The following is an 18,581-nucleotide window of genomic DNA, read 5'->3' on the forward strand; positions in this document are numbered from 1 at the left end:
CACACCCTTGACCCCCCATTTAGGCACAGCAGCAGCACCCAGCCCCTGTGCAGTGGGTGTGCTTGGCCCAGCTCTGTTCTCTGCAGCCCCCTCACTTATGGGGCTTCCTGGTTTCCCCTTACTTCCATCTGAAGGTCACTGGATCTGCTGCCACCACAGCCCTGCTCGCTGCCCTGGGATGGTGGGTGCCATGGTGGGGGTCTGTGCAGAGCATCCTGTGCTCGTTGCTGGTCACCACACGGGCAGGGAACCTGCAGGTGGTGAGGGGGCTGGAAAGCCAGCCTTCCCCCACCCTGGGAGCAACCCCAGCCCCCTGTGCCCCCACTCTGTGGCACTGTAGGTTCTCCCCATCCCTCTTTCTCTGCACATCCTCCTCCACTGATCCTGAATATCATCAGCTCCTGTGCTCCCCTCTGCTGGCACTCACTCCACATCACGCCCCTCCCTGGGTGCCCCCAGGTCCCCCTCAACCCTCTTTGCCCCCGTACCCCGGCCAGCTCTGTCCCCTCTGCAGGGCTGTGCTCCTGTCCCATGCTCCAGCACCTCTACCCCCAACCAAGCCCCTTCAGCTCAGCTCTGATCCCCTCCATGCTCACTTGTGTCCCGTGTGACACCCCCTGAACCCTCCAGTCCCCCTCCCCATACACAGCTGGATCCCCTCCAGGCCCCTCCACTTGCTGCTCCAAGCCCTTCCAGGGCCATCCAGCCCCCTCTGCCCCTTTCTCCTCTCCCCATGCAACAGAGCCGCCTGTGAGGGCAGTGAGAGCTCAGGCAGGCTTTGCCCACCATGTTCCCCATAAATAGGACCCTGCCCCATGGTCTTACAGGGAAAGGAGCCCAGAAAGGGGCTCTGCTTTCAGCAGAGCTTCTGGTCGCCCATGGCACGGCTGGGATGAGCACCGGCTGCCTCCTTCCCAAGGTAAGGTCGAGCTGGTTGGGTCAGTGCGGAGGTTTCGGCTGTCGCTCTCCTCTCTGCTCGGGTTCTTCAGGGGACCCGAATCACAGACAGTAAAATGTCTCCCATCAGTATCTCCCCAAACAGACACTGGTGTCAGAGCCAGGGAGCTCCTGAGTGAGAGCCGTGCCATCCCCACACCATCCTTCATCCCTGTGTGGATGGCGAAACCCTGTCGAGTGTACGGTTGTATTATTTTTCTCTGCTAAAGCGGCCGAAGCATTTCAAAGGGATTCCCCAGATGTCTCTCTCTCTCTGGCAGAGAGCTGAAGCCAGGCTCCATATTTCTCTGGTCTCCGCATCACCCAACACAGACTACTTTTGGTTTTCCACCAAGCTGAGAGGGGCAGTTGACATGCTGGAGGGAAGGGGTGGCATCCAGAGGGACCTGGACAGGCTGGAGGAGTGGGTCCATATGAACCTCATGAAGTTCAACCAGGCCAGGTGCAAGGTCCTGCACCTGGGTCAGGGTAATTCCCAGTACCAGCACAGGCTGGGAGGGAGGGAGGGGTGGAGAGATGGAAAGCAGCCTTGTGGAGAAGGACGGGGGGATACTGGTGGGTATAAGCCAGCAATGTGTGCTTGCAGCCCAGAAAGCCAAGCATCTCCTGGGCTGCATCCCCAGCAGCGTGGCCAGCAGGGCGAGGAAGAGGATCCTCCCCCTCTGCTCTGCTCTCCTCACACCCCCTGGAGCACTGCCTCCAGCTCCAGCATCCCCAGCATAAGGCAGACATGGACCTGGTAGAGCCCCTGCACAGGAGGCCACTAACATGGTCCGAGGGCTGGGACACCTCTGCTGTGGAGAAAAGCTGCCTGGTGGGGAGCTGCCAGGCCCATCCACCACCTGCTGCAACTTCTCCTCTTGCCGTGGGTTGGAGCTGGGGCAGGAAACCACCCCTGTGGCGTCCTTCTCTCCTTGAGCAGCACCGTCTCAGTCCCTCCTTGCTCCCTCCTTCATTTTACAAAGATGCTGAAACCCACCTCTGGCCAGTGACACCAAAATAGGCTATTGATTGGGCCAAAACCCACTGCCACAAACATTAACCCTCTTAACTTCAATGTAGAGGCGGAAAATGTTTGTTCTTCCTGGTGGGGAAGCAGCTCTTGCTCCAAAGGCTGGGATGCATGAACCTGCCTCCTCCTGCATCCCACCCTTGCAGCTCCCAGCGCTCCAAGATGGACCCTTGCACCAGGGGCCCTGCTGGCATCGCCCTTCCCAGAACAGCCAACAGAACCTCTTGTTTTGGCCCCAAACTGGCTGATTTAGCCTGGTTCCCATTCTCCCCAGAGGACAAAATGCAGTACTGAGGCTCAGGTGACAGTCCCAGCCTGTACCTACCCTTCTTTGTGCTCCATTCCATGTGATTTTGATCACATCTTTAAAAATAATAAAAAAAAACCCCAACACCCAAACCCACTCAAACCCAGCCTTTCCAGGGCAGAGATATTTCCACGCAGCAAATGCTCCAATGTGAATTCTCCGCTGCCCTATTTTAGGTTTCTCACCAGCGTCGGCATCGGTTGCAGACATCTGTGCTGGAGCTCCCATCGAGCCTTCAGCAGTGATTGCAGTGGAAGGAAATAAGGGTTTCTCTGGGCAGAAGAGGAAATCTCTCCCCTCCTTCACCGGGCTGTGCCACCCCATGGCTGCCCCTGATGAAATGGCCTTTCCCCTCACAACAGGAGGGACATCAAGGGGCTGGAGCGGGTCCAGAGAAGGGCAATGAAGCCGGTGAGGGGTCTGGAGCACAAGTCTTGTGAGGAGCGGCTGAGGGAGCTGGGGGTGTTCAGCCTGGAGAAAAGGAGGCTGAGGGGAGACCTTCTCGCTCTACACAACTCCCTGGAAGGAGGGTGTAGCCAGGGGGGGTCGGTCTCTTCTCCCAAGGAACAGGCCATGGGACAAGAGGAAACGGCCTCAAGTTGCGCCAGGGGAGGTTCAGGATGGATAATAGGAAAAATTTCTTCAGCGAAAGGGTTGGAAGAGGCTGCCCAGGGCAGTGGTGGAGTCGCCATCCCTGGAGGTATTTAAAAGCCGGGCAGACGTGGTGCTGAGGAACATGGGTTAGTGGTGGGTTTGTCAGTGTTGGGTTGATGGTTGGACTTGATGGTCTGAAGGGTCCCTTCCAACCAAAACAATTCTATGATTCTATGAAACCCCAACTGGCACAAGCCCTTCCTTCCCTCCCCTGTATTTACTCATTTATTCCCTATATTATTCGTTTTATTTTCCCACATTGGAGAGCACCGTGCAACCCCACCTCTTTCCTCAGCATTTGGGGATGTGCACATGGGCTGAGCCTCAGCTTGGGGACCCCCTGCATGGCTCTCCTGCCCCATAGCCTCCGTGGGGTGGGGGCAGTGCCCTACAGTGCCCCATGGCGTTCCCCTGCCCATTGCAGCTCCCATGTGGCTCAGGGGTCACTTTGGCAGGAGAACACCCAGGTGCTGCTCTGAACCCTGTCGCTTCCCTCCTGGGGCACCCACGGTTGAGTGGTTTGTTTAAAATCCAGAAGCCAAGGTGCTGTCTCTAGTTTCTTCCCACTCTGGTAGTTCTTCACCACTTGTCACATCCATTCCCACATTTCCATTTCTCCCGGGTGCAGGCAAGGCAGCAGCAGTCACTCTGATTGCCTCCGGCGTCATCGGCCCGGCCGGGAGCATGCTGCCTGGTGTGAGCCACAGGGTGACACGTCTTCTCCTCGCCTTGCAGATGTGACGGGGATTTGGGATGCTGTGTCTGAATGTATTCAGTGAATGTTCACGATGAATCAGGTAGCCTATGTATCTCCAGTAGACCTGAAACCACCATGGCATCGTGTGCTGTTGCTCTTCCCCTCCTTTCAAGGGAGCTAAATCCAGTTGGCAGCTGGTGACAAGTGGTGATCTTAAAGGTCCCTTCCAACTTAGATGATTCTATTATTTGACGATTTTAAAACATCCCAGAATTACCTTGTAGGTGGCAAATGGGCCATAGACTGGATTGTCTATAAATTGAGATTGAAAAATAAACTCTGTCTCTAGCGGTGAGAAGTCTTCAACACATTTTGTGGCTTCTCTGTTCCCCACAGCCAGAATGGAAAGACCAGACCAAGAGCTGGAAACAATTTTTTCAAGGTTTATCCCAAATGATGGGAACCCCCTGGTCTAGCTGAGGGATGTTGGCTCTGTTCTTCACCAAATACCTTTTAGAGGCTGAAGAGGAAGGAGAGAAGACATCTCAGCCTATGGAGGTCTTTCCCAAAGCTTTCCGGTGTCTCTTCTTGCTCCTCTGTATGTCAGGGCACGAGGGACAAAGCACCACCACCATGCTCTAAAAAGTCATCCTTCATTTCTACCAGCCTCAAAACAGTCATTATTTGCTCCTTCTCTTCTCCTCGGCCTTCAGGCTGTCAGAATACCTGGAACTGCGACATTCTCAGTTGCTGACTGAGAGACGCTGGATCTTGGATTTGATGAAGTCACTGCTGAGAGGTGAGTTTCTCAGCTACCTGAGACTTTGGCAGATGTTTGTGGGGTCATCTCTGCTCAGGTCAGCATTCTCAGTAAGGGGAGAGATGAAAAACTTGACTTCCTCTTGCAGCACCTTTGGGGTGTACACTTGGTTCTGTGCCACCAAGAGAGGAAGGACACCCCTTCAGAAGGTCCTGAGGACATCACAAGAGGAAACCACCTCAAACATAGTTAGGTGTATAAAGCTAGAGTCTCTCTTTTATCAACTGGCTTCAAACCATTCATATTTATTCAGTGGTGTGGTGCCTGCTGTGTAAGAGACATGTCCTGGAGCTGCTGCAGCTAAGCCAATTGAGACAAAAATTGATCCTCCATAGTTCTCCTGCACCAGACCTCGTAGAGGCAAACACCAGTTCATGGTGGGCCCTACAGCCTCGTTGTAGGCAAAACTGTTTTGGCAGCAGCTGTAGACAGCCTTGAGAGAGAGGGGCTGGATGGTTTGTACCAAAAGCCCATGGATGGGCAGATTTTCCATGATTTCTGGTCAATGCTGCCATCCCTGCACCTGTGTTGCCCCAGGAGGTCACCAAGAGCCTGGGATGCACCAATCTCAACATCAGCCTAGTGGCTCTCTGCACCTAAAGCAGGGATGTCTTCTGCTCGAGTCAGCAAGAACGGTGGTCAGAGCCACCTTACATCGTGGTGTGCAGGTAATTTCCTTCTCAGTGTCACCTACTTGAGCACAGCACATCCAACGTGGCCTGGCTGTTTCTTCAAACACTGGGTGTGTTGAGCGAGGACAGTGTCCTTGGTCCAGCACCATCCACCCACCCTGTCCACTTGTCCCTTTGGTTTGCAGAGTGTTTTCAGATTTCTGCTCCCAGGGCTGCATGGCTGCTGGCAGCAGAGTTCTCCCTGGCCCAGACCCCAGCCCACACCCTGGTTGTGGTGGGCACACAAGAACAGGACAGGAGATAGATGGATGTAACTGATTGTGGGAAGCTCCATCGGGTGACTTCACTGGCACATTACACTATTTCTGAAGCTTCCTTTCAAAGACACGAGTTGCACTGTATTTTGGCAATATATTCCCCATCCCTGTAGTCTCACAAAACCCACCAAGGCCATTTGGTGTGACCTGCCAGTCTGCTGAGAGGCTTGGCAGAAGCAGCCATTCCTTCCCTGCAAGGGTGATATCACAAGTGATGTCAGCATGAAGTACAGGGACCAAGAAGAAATGACAGTTAAAGCCTGGTATGATGCTGATGTCCCCCTGCAGACATGGATGAGGTGGGACTCTCCTCCAGCCAGGACCACAGGTCCCTGGCAGCAGCCTTCAGCGTTGGCTCTACTTGGGGAAACAGCACCATCTATTTGCAGCATTGTTTTATGAGTGCCTTCGTAGAGAAGACAATGTGACCCCCATGGTTGGATGTCCATGACCCATCCCCAAGTCACAAGCTTGGTGTAGCACCCTTTTCTGTCCTAGGTCATGTTGGGTTAGACCCTGCAGCCCAAAGGCAGTGCCTGACGGTTGCTCTGAGTTTAGGGTTATGAGCACGAGTTGCACGTGTGTGCAGGGACCCAGGGAGGGAAGAGGCATGAAGGGACCACAGACAGGTCAGACAGGCCCAGGTCCCAGGCCCCCAGCTGCATCTCACATTTGGGTCTCCCATTCCAAGGCAGGGTCTGCCCTTCCACTCCCACGGACAGACATGAAGACACCCACCTTGGGGTCTGATCCCCATATGGGTCTCAGCCCCTGCCCCGCATTTCCCCACAGCTGCCTCAGAAACGTGACAGCCCATTGGGGTTCAGAGCAGTCTGGGGGAAGGTCCCACGTGGTGACCCCACAGGACCAAAGGGGAGAAAGCCAGCCTGCCCCCAGCTTTGCTCTGGCCAGGAAAAGCTGTCTCCACCCCAGCCAATCCCCACCTCTGTGGGGAGAGAAGCTGGGCGAGGGGCAGGAGGACAAGGCATGGGGATGGGGCCGTCCCCAAATCCAGCTCAGCACCCACAGGGTTTGTCCCCCATGTGTCCGTGTGTCCTGGGTGGCAGATGTGATCTAGGACTCCCAGTTCCAGCTTTACCACAGGCTTGGGAGGAATGAAAAAGATGTGCTCTATTAAACCTGCTGCGAAAAGGGTACAAGGGGTGGTCTGGGGCATCCAAAGCACAACAGATGGTCTGGGGCATCCAAAGCTCTTGTGGAGTGACCTCTACTTTTTCTTGCTGCCTTTCTTCTTGCTTTCGATCAGGTGCAGTCCCTGCTTCTTGATGTCTTCCCGAGTGAGGACAAGGCCATGGTCTTTGTCAGCAAAATCAAAGGGGTCTGGAGGAGAGAGCGGAGAGGAGCAGGCTGAGGAGAGGCTGTGGGGCCACCTCCACAGTGCCTGTGTCCCTGGGGAGAGCCAGCACGTGTTGGAGGGCTGGTGGCATCATGGTGAGTCCTTGTACCAAGCCCTCCGGCATAGGCACTACTGGCTGGGTCTTCCAGCCCAGCATCCCAGGGTGACCTGCAGGGCCTGGCAATGTCACTGCCCTGACGTGCATCTCCAACACTGCTGGGGCTTCCCATAAAGGTGTGGAGCTATGGGGTGGTGGGCACAGCCCTCGCTTCATTAAAGAAAGGTGGTAAACTGCCAAAAACTCAGTGGTTCCTCCAAGAGCATCCAATAGGAGGAGGCCACAGACCAAGCACTGGTTATTTTTCACAACCCAGTGATTTTAAAGATGAGCATGTTCCTCTTGTCCCACAGCATCTCTCCTGCTGTGCTTTGATGCTCACCACCCCACTGTTTACCTTCGTTCTCCCACATTCCTACCTAAAACCACACTCAAAGCCTTGGAGACAGCCAAGGTCAGCCCCAAGGTCTGGAGACAACTCATGGGCTGGGGTCTGCTGGGGCAGTGGGAGACAGCCAAGGACCCCTGAAAAATCCCAGGGGGCAGGGACTGGGACAGTCGCTGTGGGACATGTCCCTGCTGTGCTCTCCTACCTTGGATGCTACTGCCTACGTCATCCAAGGAAATCTTCAGGTTCTGTGGATCATTCGCAGTTGTTTTCTCCAGAAAATTCCTGACCTTCACAAAAGTCTGTGAAAGACACCCTGGGTTAACGGCTGAAGGGGAGCTAGGTCTTACAACCCAAGGGGTGTCCCACCTTGATGTCCTCCTGGGGGGGACACCCTGCAGTGCCCTGGGGCTGAGCTGCTCCGTGGCTCTTCCCCGGGGCCACCTTCGTCCTCCCATCTTGGGATGGGCCATCCAGGAGAGCCCTGTGTGGGTCCCCAAAGACTACAGCAGGGATGGAGCCCCCATGCACCTCGTTGTTCTCATCAGGGCTGTGGCTGTCGGGGGGCAAGTCGGCCACCCGCTGCAACAGGTACTGCAGCTTCTTCTCACAGTGCTGGAGCTTCTCCTCCACCCCTCTGGCCTTGACAGAATCATCCTGGAGTCAGGGAGAGAAGAACAACCTTGGTGGGGAAAATGAGCCACTTGGGGTGATGGTGGCTGCACCAAGTGTCACCACACTGTACCATTGCACCACCAAGCACCATCCTGCGCTGCGCTCACCCCAGAGCCACGCAGGTACCTGGTCAGGGACGGTGATGCCATGCAGACGGACAAAGAGGTGGTCAATGCCATTTTCAAAGTCGACCAGGAGCTCCTGGTTCCTTAGCATCTGGGCTCGCATCTGCTCCAGCCGAGCCTCTTCCAACTGCAGGTTCATCCTCAGCTCCTCCTCCAGCACCCTGGAGCCAACCACACTGACATCTACACGACTGCACGGGGATGCAGAGACACCCCAAATGTGTTGCAAAACCTGCTCAGGTTGCACCCTGCCCCCCCACTGACTGCAGAGCAGAGATGCTGCCAACTCTGATGGTACCCAACTGGTACCACTTCCCACACCTGGCAAGGAGCAAGGGTCCTCCTGCTCCCACTGCAGGAGCTTTGGGTGCTCTCCCAGGACCATAGATGGGGGAGCACCCTGCTCAGAAAACCTCCCGGTGGCTGCAGTGGGATGAAGGGGTGTCCTGTTGGGACACCCATGACGCACATGTCTCCCACCCAAGGCTGGTGGCCCGGTTGACACAGCTGTCCCAAGGCCAGTAGCACCTGTTTTTGTTGGGGGGCTGGCAAAACTTCAGCTCAGCCTGCTTCAGCTCCAGCTCCTTCAGCGTCTCCTTCAGCGCCTGCTTCTTCTCCTTGCACTCGTTGACGTACTGCTCCAGCTCCACTGAGGACTTCTGCTGCGCCAGGAGCCTGCTGGGGATGTCCTGGCCAGGGGAGAGCACGAGGACTCAGCCCATGGTGCTCCTGCAGGGTACGAGGTCTGGGCTGTGGCCTCGGGGAGGTTTCTGCACCATGGACCACTGCAAGTTCATGGCATGGAGAAAAGCAGCTCCATCCCTGCCCGCACAAGAGGGGCTTTGGGGGCTCCGGGGGCAGAGGAGAGCAGACAACCCCTCAATAGAACAAGGTGAGCAGAGAGGTGTCGGTCCCCTGAGGCTCGAGCAGCCCAGGGTTCTACCAGAGACGGGTTTTTACGTTACCCAGAGGCGGGAGCACTGCACCGCAGCCTTGGCCTTCTCCATCTTCTCGGTCACCCAGGCCTCGCGCTCCATCTGGGTCTTGGTGGCCATCTGTTTGGTGTCTAGGGTGGGAGGGAAGAGGCAGGGAAGGATGTCTGTGGCTGTGCCCGTGTCCCACCCCCCTGCACCCCGCCAGGCACTCACCCTCCATCTGGTCCTGCAAGTGCAGGTTCGTGAAGTCCATGGCGAGCTCGTACCGGGCTTGCTGCAAGGACGTTCATTGTCACCTCTCAAGCTGGTGACACCCTGGGGGAGCTGGCCCTGCAGCCCCCCCACCCATGGGGGGCTTGGCACCGATGCCTGCCCTCTGCCCGCAGCCCTGCCTGCCCCGGGACCCCCCGCTCACCGCTCTCAGGTGCTTTTCGCTTGCTTCCTTCAGCCAGAGTCTGTCGACGGGCACGTTCTGGGCAGCCAGGGAGCGGAACCGGAGCTCTCTCTCCGCACGGAACCGGGTTTCCATCTGAGTCATGTCCTCCTGGAGCACATCAGAGAAGGGAGAAGCGGTTGCCAAAGCTGGGATGGACCTTTGTGGGTCCACTGAGCTTCTGGGCCAGCATCAAAAATGACACTCCCCCCCCCCCAAGTAAACAGGCTGGGAAGGAAACTGGGCAAGGAGGGCTGGAGGATGGAACATGCTGCCTTCACCGTGGCTGGTGCTTCAGGCAGGCTGTCCCCAGGCCACCTGACCCAAGAGCAAGATGCAGGAGGAGCTGTGGAGGCATCTAGGTGCTGCTGGGCAAGCCTAGCTCAGTCGCTCTTGCTCTTTATTGCAGGAAGACTCACCAGCCTGGGGACATGGCACTGGCTGTGGGCTCTGGAGGGTGGGAGAGGGCCCCAAGGTGCCCCAGACCTTCTCACCTTGGTTACGTCAGCGGCTTTGAGGGCATTCAAGGCCATGAGTTCTATGTCTTCCAGCTCCCAATGGTACCGCTCGGCCATCCCGTACAAGAGGTCCAGGTGCATAGGCAGGTGGGCCAGCTCCTGGGACACAGGGAGCCACGGTGCATCACCCCACCGAGCCCTGGGGGTCCCCTGCGCGCTGTGACAGGGGATGGTGGGGAGCAGGAGGACATCACCAAGCCAGGAGGGTGTCCTACCAGCGCAGCTCCTGGGGCACCTCATTGCTATTGCAGGGGGAGCGGGTGGGACAGTGGCACAGTGAGGAGGAGCTCACCTTCCTCAGGACATCCCGCACCGCCAGGTACAGGGCGGTCACCCTCTGGCCAGCGCGGACTTTGGTGAGCATCTTGTCAATGTTGTTCTCCAGCTGGCGGATTACCTAGGGCAGGGAGGGGACGGGGGGACATGGGGTGACCCAGCACACTGAGCCCAGGGAATGTGGGGACAAGGGGTTGGATTGAAGTTCCCCATGGGTGCTGCTACCCCGGGAAGGGGTCCTGGGTACCTGCACCTGTGCCTGCAGGCGCTTGTCATCCATCTGGGCATCCTGCAGCTGCTGCAGCCGCCGCTGCAGCTCGTCCCAGGCCTGGCCCCGCTGCCGCAGCTGGTACAGCAGCACGTTGCTCATGTTCACCTGCTCGTAGATTTTGGCCCGGAGCCTCTCCTGGGCCACCTGGATGGCCATGTGAGAAGTTCACCAAGCTCGAGGCAGGGTTTGCTGGGCACCCGCGGGAGAAGGGGGTCCTTCCTAGAAACTCCCCCCCCCGCCCCAAGGTAGAGCTTTGGATGCCCCCCAGGAACGGGTAGGACATTTCTCTGGGACATTGTCACGCCCTTAGCAGGACGGGGTCTGGAGACCTTCACTGTGGGGGGCTTGGGGTAAGGCAGAGGTGGGGATCTGCTGATGGCAGTGGTGGGTCGTGCTTATGGACTCTGCATAATGCAGACCCGGGGCTGGGCGTCAATAAAATCAATCAGTGCCCCAGATGCGGACGCTGGCGGAGAGTGGTGACAGCGCTCTGTCCCCGCAAGAGGGCCCCGGGCAACACCAGCTCCTCTGTCTCCATGGGCTTCTAACCAGGTCATAACCTTGGGACAGGCAGTGAAGGGCAGAGACAGCATCTCTCTCCCAGGACTGCAGCTCCTCCCAGGACGCAGGAACCTGGGCAGCCCCAGGGACACGCAGGATGGGACATGCAGGAGATCTGTTGGGGCAAAGCATGTGCTGAGGGAGCTGAAGGAGGACCTACACGGAATGGCTCTCGAGGTGGAAAGGGACCCATGGGACCACGTGACACCCCACGTCTCGCCACACCAGCCCAGTGTCCTTGTGCCTGCACCAGGTCCCTCTGCCAGGCACCCCAGTGTCCCCGGAGCCCCAGAACATGTGAGCAGCCCGTGCCCGCTGGACCCTGCCCTTACGTCCACTGTCCTCCTGGCCAAGGCGATGTCCATGGGCTTCTGGGCTCCACAAACCTCGGCCACAGTCAGCTTGTTGAACTGCAGGCAGGAGAGGGGCAGAGGGAACGTCACCGCCAGCCCAGGGATGGTCACATCCTACTGCTGCCCTGGCGAGGTGCAGAGGAGGAGGAGGTGGCTCTGCAGAGCCAGCAGCAGGCAGGGGTGCAGCAGATGGGACCTCGTGGTACCTTCTGGACAAGGTCCAGGGCATGGACATCCTCCTGCACCGCCTCGCGCAGGCGGGGGAGCAGCTCTCTGTTCTGATTGAGCCTTTCCTCACATGAGAGTGTGAAAATCTTCCTCCCTTGCTCTGGAGGATGTTAAGGTGACGTTGGTACCATGCAGGACAATGAGGGGACCAAGAGTCCCCCGCCCACCCCAGGACGTCCCCACGAAGCCCAAGGGGCAGCACCTTGCAAGGTGATGACGGTGCGCAGCTCCTGGACACGCTGGCTGAGGGTTGCCTTCGGGCTCGGCCCGGTCCCGGTCCTCTGGCCGCGGCCCTTCAGCCCCGCTGCCTGCCCTGTGGCCATGGCGGCTCCTCTGGTGGCCAAGCTGTCACCAGGGACGGAGCCCAGCTCCTCGTGCCCACGGAACTGTCGCCTTGGCACCTCCAACCACCGCAACACCTCCTGCTTGGTCACCGCCACCCGCAGCCCCTTCCTCTCTGCTTCCACAGGCAGCAGGTTAATTAATAACCAATTACTGAGCTCCCCGAGGTAGCCAAGGGCTGGTGGGGGGGGGACGGGACCCAGCTGTGTTTCCCATCACCGTGGCTACGGCCGTTGCACCCCGCCTGGCCCAGGGACACGCCAAGTCCCACCAGAAACAGGGCGAGGACAATTTTGGGGAAAAGATGCGTACACGTGTAGCTTATCTCCAACGGCAAGAGCAGTCCGCTACCACCTAGATATGTACCATCGGGAATTTCAGTTAATTCCGGGGAAATGTCAGAAAATTTCAGTTAATTAGCGCAGGGAGTTACAACTCCATTGAAACGGGCAACAACAAACCAGCTAACAATACTGGTATTTATTTTGATGCTTCCCATATGTTCTCGCTGAACTACAAATACGACAAGAAACGCGAGCATGTCCATTTATTTGTTGATAAATTAAACCAAGCTCCCTCTACCAGAGAAAAATCCTTAACGTTTGATTCGCAGAAAAAAGACTTTAATAAGGAAATTGCCCTCCCAGCACCAGGCTCATAAATCGGCTCGGATTGTTTCTGTGAGTCAAGATCTTGAACCTGCAGCCGCCCTGTTGTGCTCTGGGTGTTGAATACAGAAAAGAAAGAAATTAAAAGATTGTGGAATCAAGCGTTACCGGCCCAGTATCAGCTGAGGCTCTCACTCAGCGTCTCATTTGCAGATTTATGAGTTGCTTGTTAGCGCCAATGGCCAGCGACAAGCTAAATATTAACATTATCATCTTCAGTGCTCCTCAAAGAGCGCACGGAGAGATGGCCATCTGAAAGACACGGGCTCATGCACAGGAGGCGTTTGCCAGTCTGTCCACGCACGCAGAGATCTCCATGTTGGGGCTGCAGCCACACAGCAAGTATCTAATTCTGCCACTAAACATTATTAGGCAGCCTTCAAACGCCACAGAAGATTACCCTGGGGCAAGAGAAAGCACTTCAAGTTGGATAAAATGTTCAAGAATCTCCGTTTCATTGGCCCTCGGCAAAACTCAGACTCTGCAGTGGCAAGTCCTTCCCAAATATTACTAAAGAAATTTAAGCCAACCTTGCACGCGCTCGTGTCAACAGACTGTGGCAGAAATCAGCTCCCAAGAGGCAGCCGCTGACTAAGGACCGAGTGCTGCAGGCCCCAGGCACCCCACAGGATGAACCTCTCCTCCTCCGGCTGCCTCCAACTCTCCCTGTGTAAATTCTAGAAAATTCACCATGTGTTAACGGGACAAAGGGAAAGGTCATGTCAGAGTCCAACCCAGGGCTCTGGTTAATTGTCATCTAACGGGAAGAGTCACACGCTCCAAAAGCAAACAGCAAACAATGAACACAACCCGTGGTCATCGGGAGAGCCCTCGTCCTCAGCCAGGCTGCAGCTCCTGACTTGTTGCCCGCTATCAGCATGAAACAGGGACGTAATACCTGTTATAATAATTAATGTTACCTTCATACGTAATTAAGGAGCTTTCGCTTTCACTCCTGCTGGTTTAGCTTTCAGTCACCCAAAGATCTACGCTTTCCCTGGTGGTTTGTATTTTTACTATTTGCTCCTCCAGGTTTTGTCCTCTCTTCCCCTCTTCTTTCAAATACACAAGTTCAACTTAAAAAGCATTTGTTTAACGCAGCCGAAACAAGATTTAACAGAACTATTAAGAACTGTACGCTGTGCCTCAGGAGCTGGCTGGAAATTCTGCGCATGTATTAGAAAGCAGCATAAAAAAGCCCAGAGGGTAAAGGACAGCTGCCAGAATTGTTCTCTACCGCACTGAAGAGCAAAGGCTCTTGAAGCACAAACAGTCACCACCAGGGAATTAGGGCCCAACAAAAGCCCGTCTGCCGCAGTGGCCAGAGGCCACCACCGACTCTTCCAGATCCACTTTATCACGCGAACGAGAACAGCTGACAAGCACACGCCGCCCCTTCAGCCTACAAAGCATCGCCACAGCCGGGGATACCTCCTATGCTATTAACAAAAATAATTATTTTATTTCTTTCTGTATCTGTAATATATAAATAGATGATAGTTCATTTGTATTAATGTAGATAAATATATTTTACGTTTAAGTTATTTGGAGAACATTTTTTTTCTAAGTTAGCAAGTGCTGCTATATCCAGTGAAGGAAATCTCTAAGAATGGTCCTTTAAAGTACTCTAATTATCAAGCAGCCAATTATGGGAGTCTAAGTCAGTTTTCACGCTGCCAAGAGATCACTTTAGACACGACCCACACTTTGCACCTGCTCAGAAGTGAAAACGCAGCTCCCTCTTCTTCAGGTTCCTCTCCTCACGTACAAAACTCACCCCTCAGTGACCTATGAAATCTTCCACTCAACACTGATCGCTCAGAGCAAAACCGATTGGCACCATCACTCGCTCTTAACAGCGACCCTTAAACTGAACCAAAGCTCCAGTAACTCCCGCATCGAGACTCAGCTCAATCCTCATTAGTGCAACTCTGACACAAAACGCTCCTACAGGCAAACCCATTTGTAAACCAAGCAAGTGTCAAATGATAAAAAAAACACCACACTGCATGGAAAAATCCCAAAGGATTAGTGTCAGAAAATATTTGGCAGCAAGAGATTGGAAAAAGCACGAAGGCCTAACAGAAGAGAGTGGCAAACGCCAGTCATTTCGGAGGATGTTTAGTTAACGTAGAATGACTCCAGGAAGGTTGTTGCTATTCAAGCTTTTCATCTCCTTCCTCCACATCCTTCAGACTGAGCACTTCCAGCGTTCCTTTCCCTTTCGTCTCACTCCGGATCAGCTCATCGATCTCTCTGAAGCAGCCTGGGTCAATAAGGCACACCTGAAATATTTCACATTTCATCAGTCAAGCAATAATATTTGATTTTTATTACCCTCCTTTCAAGGTGGCAGTGTTGGGTTAACGCTTGGACTTGGTGACCTTAAAGGTCTTTTCCATCCTAAATGATCCTATGATCCTAAGGTCCAACATTAACTTTCTTTAAAAACCAATACTGTTTAATTACTAAGAAGGACTTTGAGGAGTTGATAAGCATTTTCTATCAAGTACTCTTTCCACAGAAACTCTGCAGTTCCATGTACCCATGGCTGGACGTGTCTTTTGACAACTGGGATTGTTAGATTCTAATCTGCTCTCAGAAAGATTTTTTACAAATACCAAACTTTGCTTTACCACAGACTACTTTTTAAAAAAACCCTCATTAACCACTGTCAAAATACAGGCCTGACCCACCAAATAAATAAAAGAGTAACATCCCATATTCGCAGGGAAACTTATCGGTGTTGTGGGAGAGGAATCACACCGTGCTTCTCCTCAGCTTGAAGCAGCAACCTCTGTGTAACAAAGGCTGCTTCCAAGCTTTCATACTAGGATCCTGTGAAATGAAAAACTACAAACTACACTCTGATTTAGAATCTCTGGTCAACATGCAGCTTATCTAAACCACTTCCATATATTAATCAATCTAGTAAACCCTACAGGTGTAGTCAAATCAAGTATGAAACCCAAGGACTGCTTTATGGCTTACAATTTCCAACTGTTCATGGAAGTCTTCGTTCTCAATAACTTTAATCAGTGGCTTGAGCTTCTCTTTCAGTTTCTTCCCCTCCTTTGCTGGAAGAATAAATCGCAGCCTCATGTGAGCACGTTCAATTTGCATGGTCTCCTTTAACTGTCTGATCACTTCCAGCGCCTGTGAAGACATTAAGCAGAAAGAGCATTTACCCACCTGCTTAAAAAACACCGCACAGATCAAAATCTCAAATCCTTTGCGTCAGCTTCAGACACATTTCTCAGTACTGATCACTGCCCCTCTGCGGCAGGGAGTTTGCTATTACACTATTTTGATAGATTAATAAAGAAAAAGCAGAGTTCCTGCAGCTTGTGATCACTTCACATACTAAAACAACCTGTCCGAAATAATGTTAAGTAGTAGTTATACTGCAGAGCAACAGATAGCCCTGTGGCTCAGATGCAAAGCCTGACTTACTACCTCAATTTAAATCATAGAACTTTTATTTCTGTTCCAGGCATATCACTGTTGCTGCTTTGATTAGTTTCTTTCCTTCTCCCTTCCCTAAATGGCTAGAAAACAAAGTGCAGGAGTTTCAGAGGCTGTTTGTATCCAGCATTCAACTGCCGGGCTTTAGACCACAGGGCTCTGCTGACCCCTGTGACCGCGACCAGAGAAATTACACTTGAAGACAACACCTCTGAGCAGAAGGTGATTTTGCAAGAAAACGAACCTGCTGCTTTGTGCTCTTGTGCGGTTTGACGGAGTAGTGAATATCCTTCATGGCTCTTTCGATAAGGATTACTGTGTATGGCCTCTTCGTTTCGGGATTCACACATTTGTCAGCCACAATAGTCGCGATGTCTCTAAACATCTGCTCCAGCTGTGTGTGGCGTTCTTTGTCCGACACCTGCAGCTCCCCTTTTGATAAAATCTGCACAGTGAAAATACAAAGGATCTGTTAATAAACATCACAGATTTGACTAACGAGTGAAAACTCTAGTAACTTTGTTAAATTTGACAATTGCTTGAATGGTTAAAGTGCAGAAAAAGAATAACCATATTAATAATGTACACCGCTATGACAGACAACACTGGAAAGACTCCTGAGAAAAAACACACCACTGAAACACTAAACTACAAAAAGCAAGCCCAGATTTACTTGAATTCTCATCACCCTCAACAAGTCCACAGTTCATATCCTACCAAGAAAGACTAAGAAATTAGATCTATTCTTAACATTTAATTGCACTGCCCGAAATAAGCAACTGTCCCCTTCCTTTCCATGCATCCTCTATAATATATCATAGGCGTGAAACTCACCACTGCTGGGTAACCCTTTCTTCCCCGTGTCTGTAGACATCAGTGCATATCATGGAATCATGGAATTGTCAGAGTTGGAAGGGACCTCTAGAGACCATCTAGTCCAAGTTCCCTGCTAAAGCAGGATTGCCCAGAGCACATCACTCAGGACTGCATCCAGGCAGGTCTCGAAGATCTCCAGAGAAGGGGACTCCATGACCTCCCTGGGCAGCCTGTTCCAGGACTCTGGCACCATCACCGGAAAGAAGTTTTTCCTCATATTTGAATGGAACTTCCCATGTTCCAGCTTGTGCCTGTTGCCCCTCATCCTGTCACTGGGAACCACTGAAAAGAGCCCGGCTCCATCCTCCTTCAACCCACCCTTTAGATATTTGGAAGCATTAATAAGGTATCCCCTCAGCCTGCTCTTCTCCAGGCTAAAGAGCCCCAGCTCTCTCAGCCTTTCCTCAGCAGGGAGATGCTCCAATCCCTCCATCATCTTTGTTGCCCTACACTGGACTCTCTCCAGTAATTCCCTGTCTCCCTTGAACTGGGGAGCCCAGAACTGGATGCGGCATTCCAGTTGTGGCCTCACCAGTGCAGAGCAGAGGGGGAGAATGACTTCCCTCGACCTGCTGGCCACACTCTTCCCTACGCAGCCCAGGATTCCATTTGCCTTCTTGGCGACAAGGGCACGTTGCTGGCTCATGGATAGAAGCTGTATGTTATACAGAACACTCAGAACTCTTTTCAGCAAGAAGCATATATAAAATTTAAGACTATGCTACAGAGTGGTAACTCTTTTCTACCCATTTCTTAACAAAAAACTGAATCCTTTTGCCTACAGCAGCGCTGCATTCTGTGAAAACCTTCCAGTAAAAAAACACCCTACCCTGTCTGAGTGACTCTTATGTAAAACATTTGGAAAGTTCTCTCCAAGACTTTAAAAGGCAAAGTGGTTGAAACCTACCATCTTACAGATCTCGGTTTGGTCATCTGTCCCAAATGCTTTAACGAGATCTTCCTTCTTCGCCACCTGGCCTTTGGAGACATTAACAAACACTGTGTGCGTCTGCAGGACCTCGTCGAGATCCTTCTCCCTAGAGATTAGGACAAGGTTAGAAAATCCATGAAGCAACACAAAGGCGTAAGAGATTTCAGCAAGGAGGAACAAGTCCTGCTGCCAAGGTCTGAATCAGTGGTGCCTGGGAATTCCTATTGCGCTAATGTCACTCCCCAGGGAAGGGCAGGGGCACCGCACAGCGTCTGGGGCGCTCCCACACGGGTCTCGCCGTCCCCCCGGGCTTCACAGCGGGTACCACGCAACCTCCCCGGCTCCAGCACCGGCTCCGCGCGGCTCTCCCCGACCCCAGGGTCTACGCGGGTCTCCCATCCCGGGCTCCTCGGCCGGGCCCCACACGGGTCTCCCCCTCAGCCACAGCATAGGCCTTTCCCTCACACAGGCCCTTCCCTCACACCGCCCTCCCGCCCCGGCCCCCTGGGGCAGGCCCCAGCGGCGGCGGCCCGGCACTCACGCTCCGCTGCGCCACCCCATGACCTTGTTGCGGTAGCAGGCGATCTCGAAGCGCTTGCCGCCGCGCCGCGCCCGCACCACGGCCACGTTGGTGAGGCGGATCTGGTTGGTGGGGGTGAAGATGGACATGGCGGCCGCCGCTCCTTCCCCACCGCCGGCTGCGCGCGGGGACGGGGGGGCGGGGA

The 18,581-nt window shown here is 53.9% G+C and overlaps 2 protein-coding genes across 2 annotated transcripts; both read right to left on the reverse strand.

Annotated features, from left to right (window-relative positions):
* Positions 1 to 6,624: 6,624 nt before the first annotated feature.
* CCDC183 (coiled-coil domain containing 183) lies at positions 6,625 to 13,404 on the reverse strand. Its single transcript, XM_074160879.1, has 15 exons — positions 13,395 to 13,404; positions 11,777 to 12,031; positions 11,553 to 11,674; positions 11,326 to 11,403; positions 10,409 to 10,576; positions 10,178 to 10,282; positions 9,862 to 9,984; positions 9,350 to 9,478; positions 9,148 to 9,208; positions 8,965 to 9,065; positions 8,528 to 8,688; positions 8,001 to 8,160; positions 7,731 to 7,856; positions 7,405 to 7,501; positions 6,625 to 6,737 (listed from the first exon to the last, which is right to left on the reverse strand). The coding sequence occupies exons 1-15, from the start codon at positions 13,402 to 13,404 to the stop codon at positions 6,625 to 6,627; spliced, it is 1,809 nt and encodes a 602-aa protein (XP_074016980.1).
* SBDS (SBDS ribosome maturation factor) lies at positions 12,378 to 18,568 on the reverse strand. Its single transcript, XM_074160507.1, has 5 exons — positions 18,398 to 18,568; positions 17,833 to 17,962; positions 16,294 to 16,494; positions 15,576 to 15,740; positions 12,378 to 14,869 (listed from the first exon to the last, which is right to left on the reverse strand). Exons 1-5 carry the CDS (start codon positions 18,523 to 18,525, stop codon positions 14,741 to 14,743), a joined length of 753 nt encoding a protein of 250 aa, XP_074016608.1. The 5' UTR covers positions 18,526 to 18,568; the 3' UTR covers positions 12,378 to 14,740.
* Positions 18,569 to 18,581: the final 13 nt, after the last annotated feature.

Source organism: Numenius arquata, chromosome 18, assembly GCF_964106895.1.
Source record: "Numenius arquata chromosome 18, bNumArq3.hap1.1, whole genome shotgun sequence".
NCBI classification, from domain to species: domain Eukaryota; kingdom Metazoa; phylum Chordata; class Aves; order Charadriiformes; family Scolopacidae; genus Numenius; species Numenius arquata.

Bases quoted from the DNA above. Each gene is read 5' to 3' on its own strand.
- CCDC183 (XM_074160879.1), bottom strand. The intron at 11,404-11,552 runs GTACCACGAGGT...TCCTGCCTGCAG, and splicing joins CCCTGGACCTTGTCCAGAAG to TTCAACAAGCTGACTGTGGC. The intron at 9,209-9,349 runs GTGAGCGGGGGG...ACGTCCTTGCAG, and splicing joins GCGAAAAGCACCTGAGAGCG to CAAGCCCGGTACGAGCTCGC.
- SBDS (XM_074160507.1), bottom strand. From the start codon at position 18,525: ATGTCCATCTTCACCCCCACCAACCAGATCCGCCTCACCAACGTGGCC. The intron at 17,963-18,397 runs GTGAGTGCCGGG...CCTAATCTCTAG, and splicing joins ATGGGGTGGCGCAGCGGAGC to GGAGAAGGATCTCGACGAGG. The intron at 16,495-17,832 runs GTAGGTTTCAAC...TTCACTGTGCAG, and splicing joins AAACCGAGATCTGTAAGATG to ATTTTATCAAAAGGGGAGCT.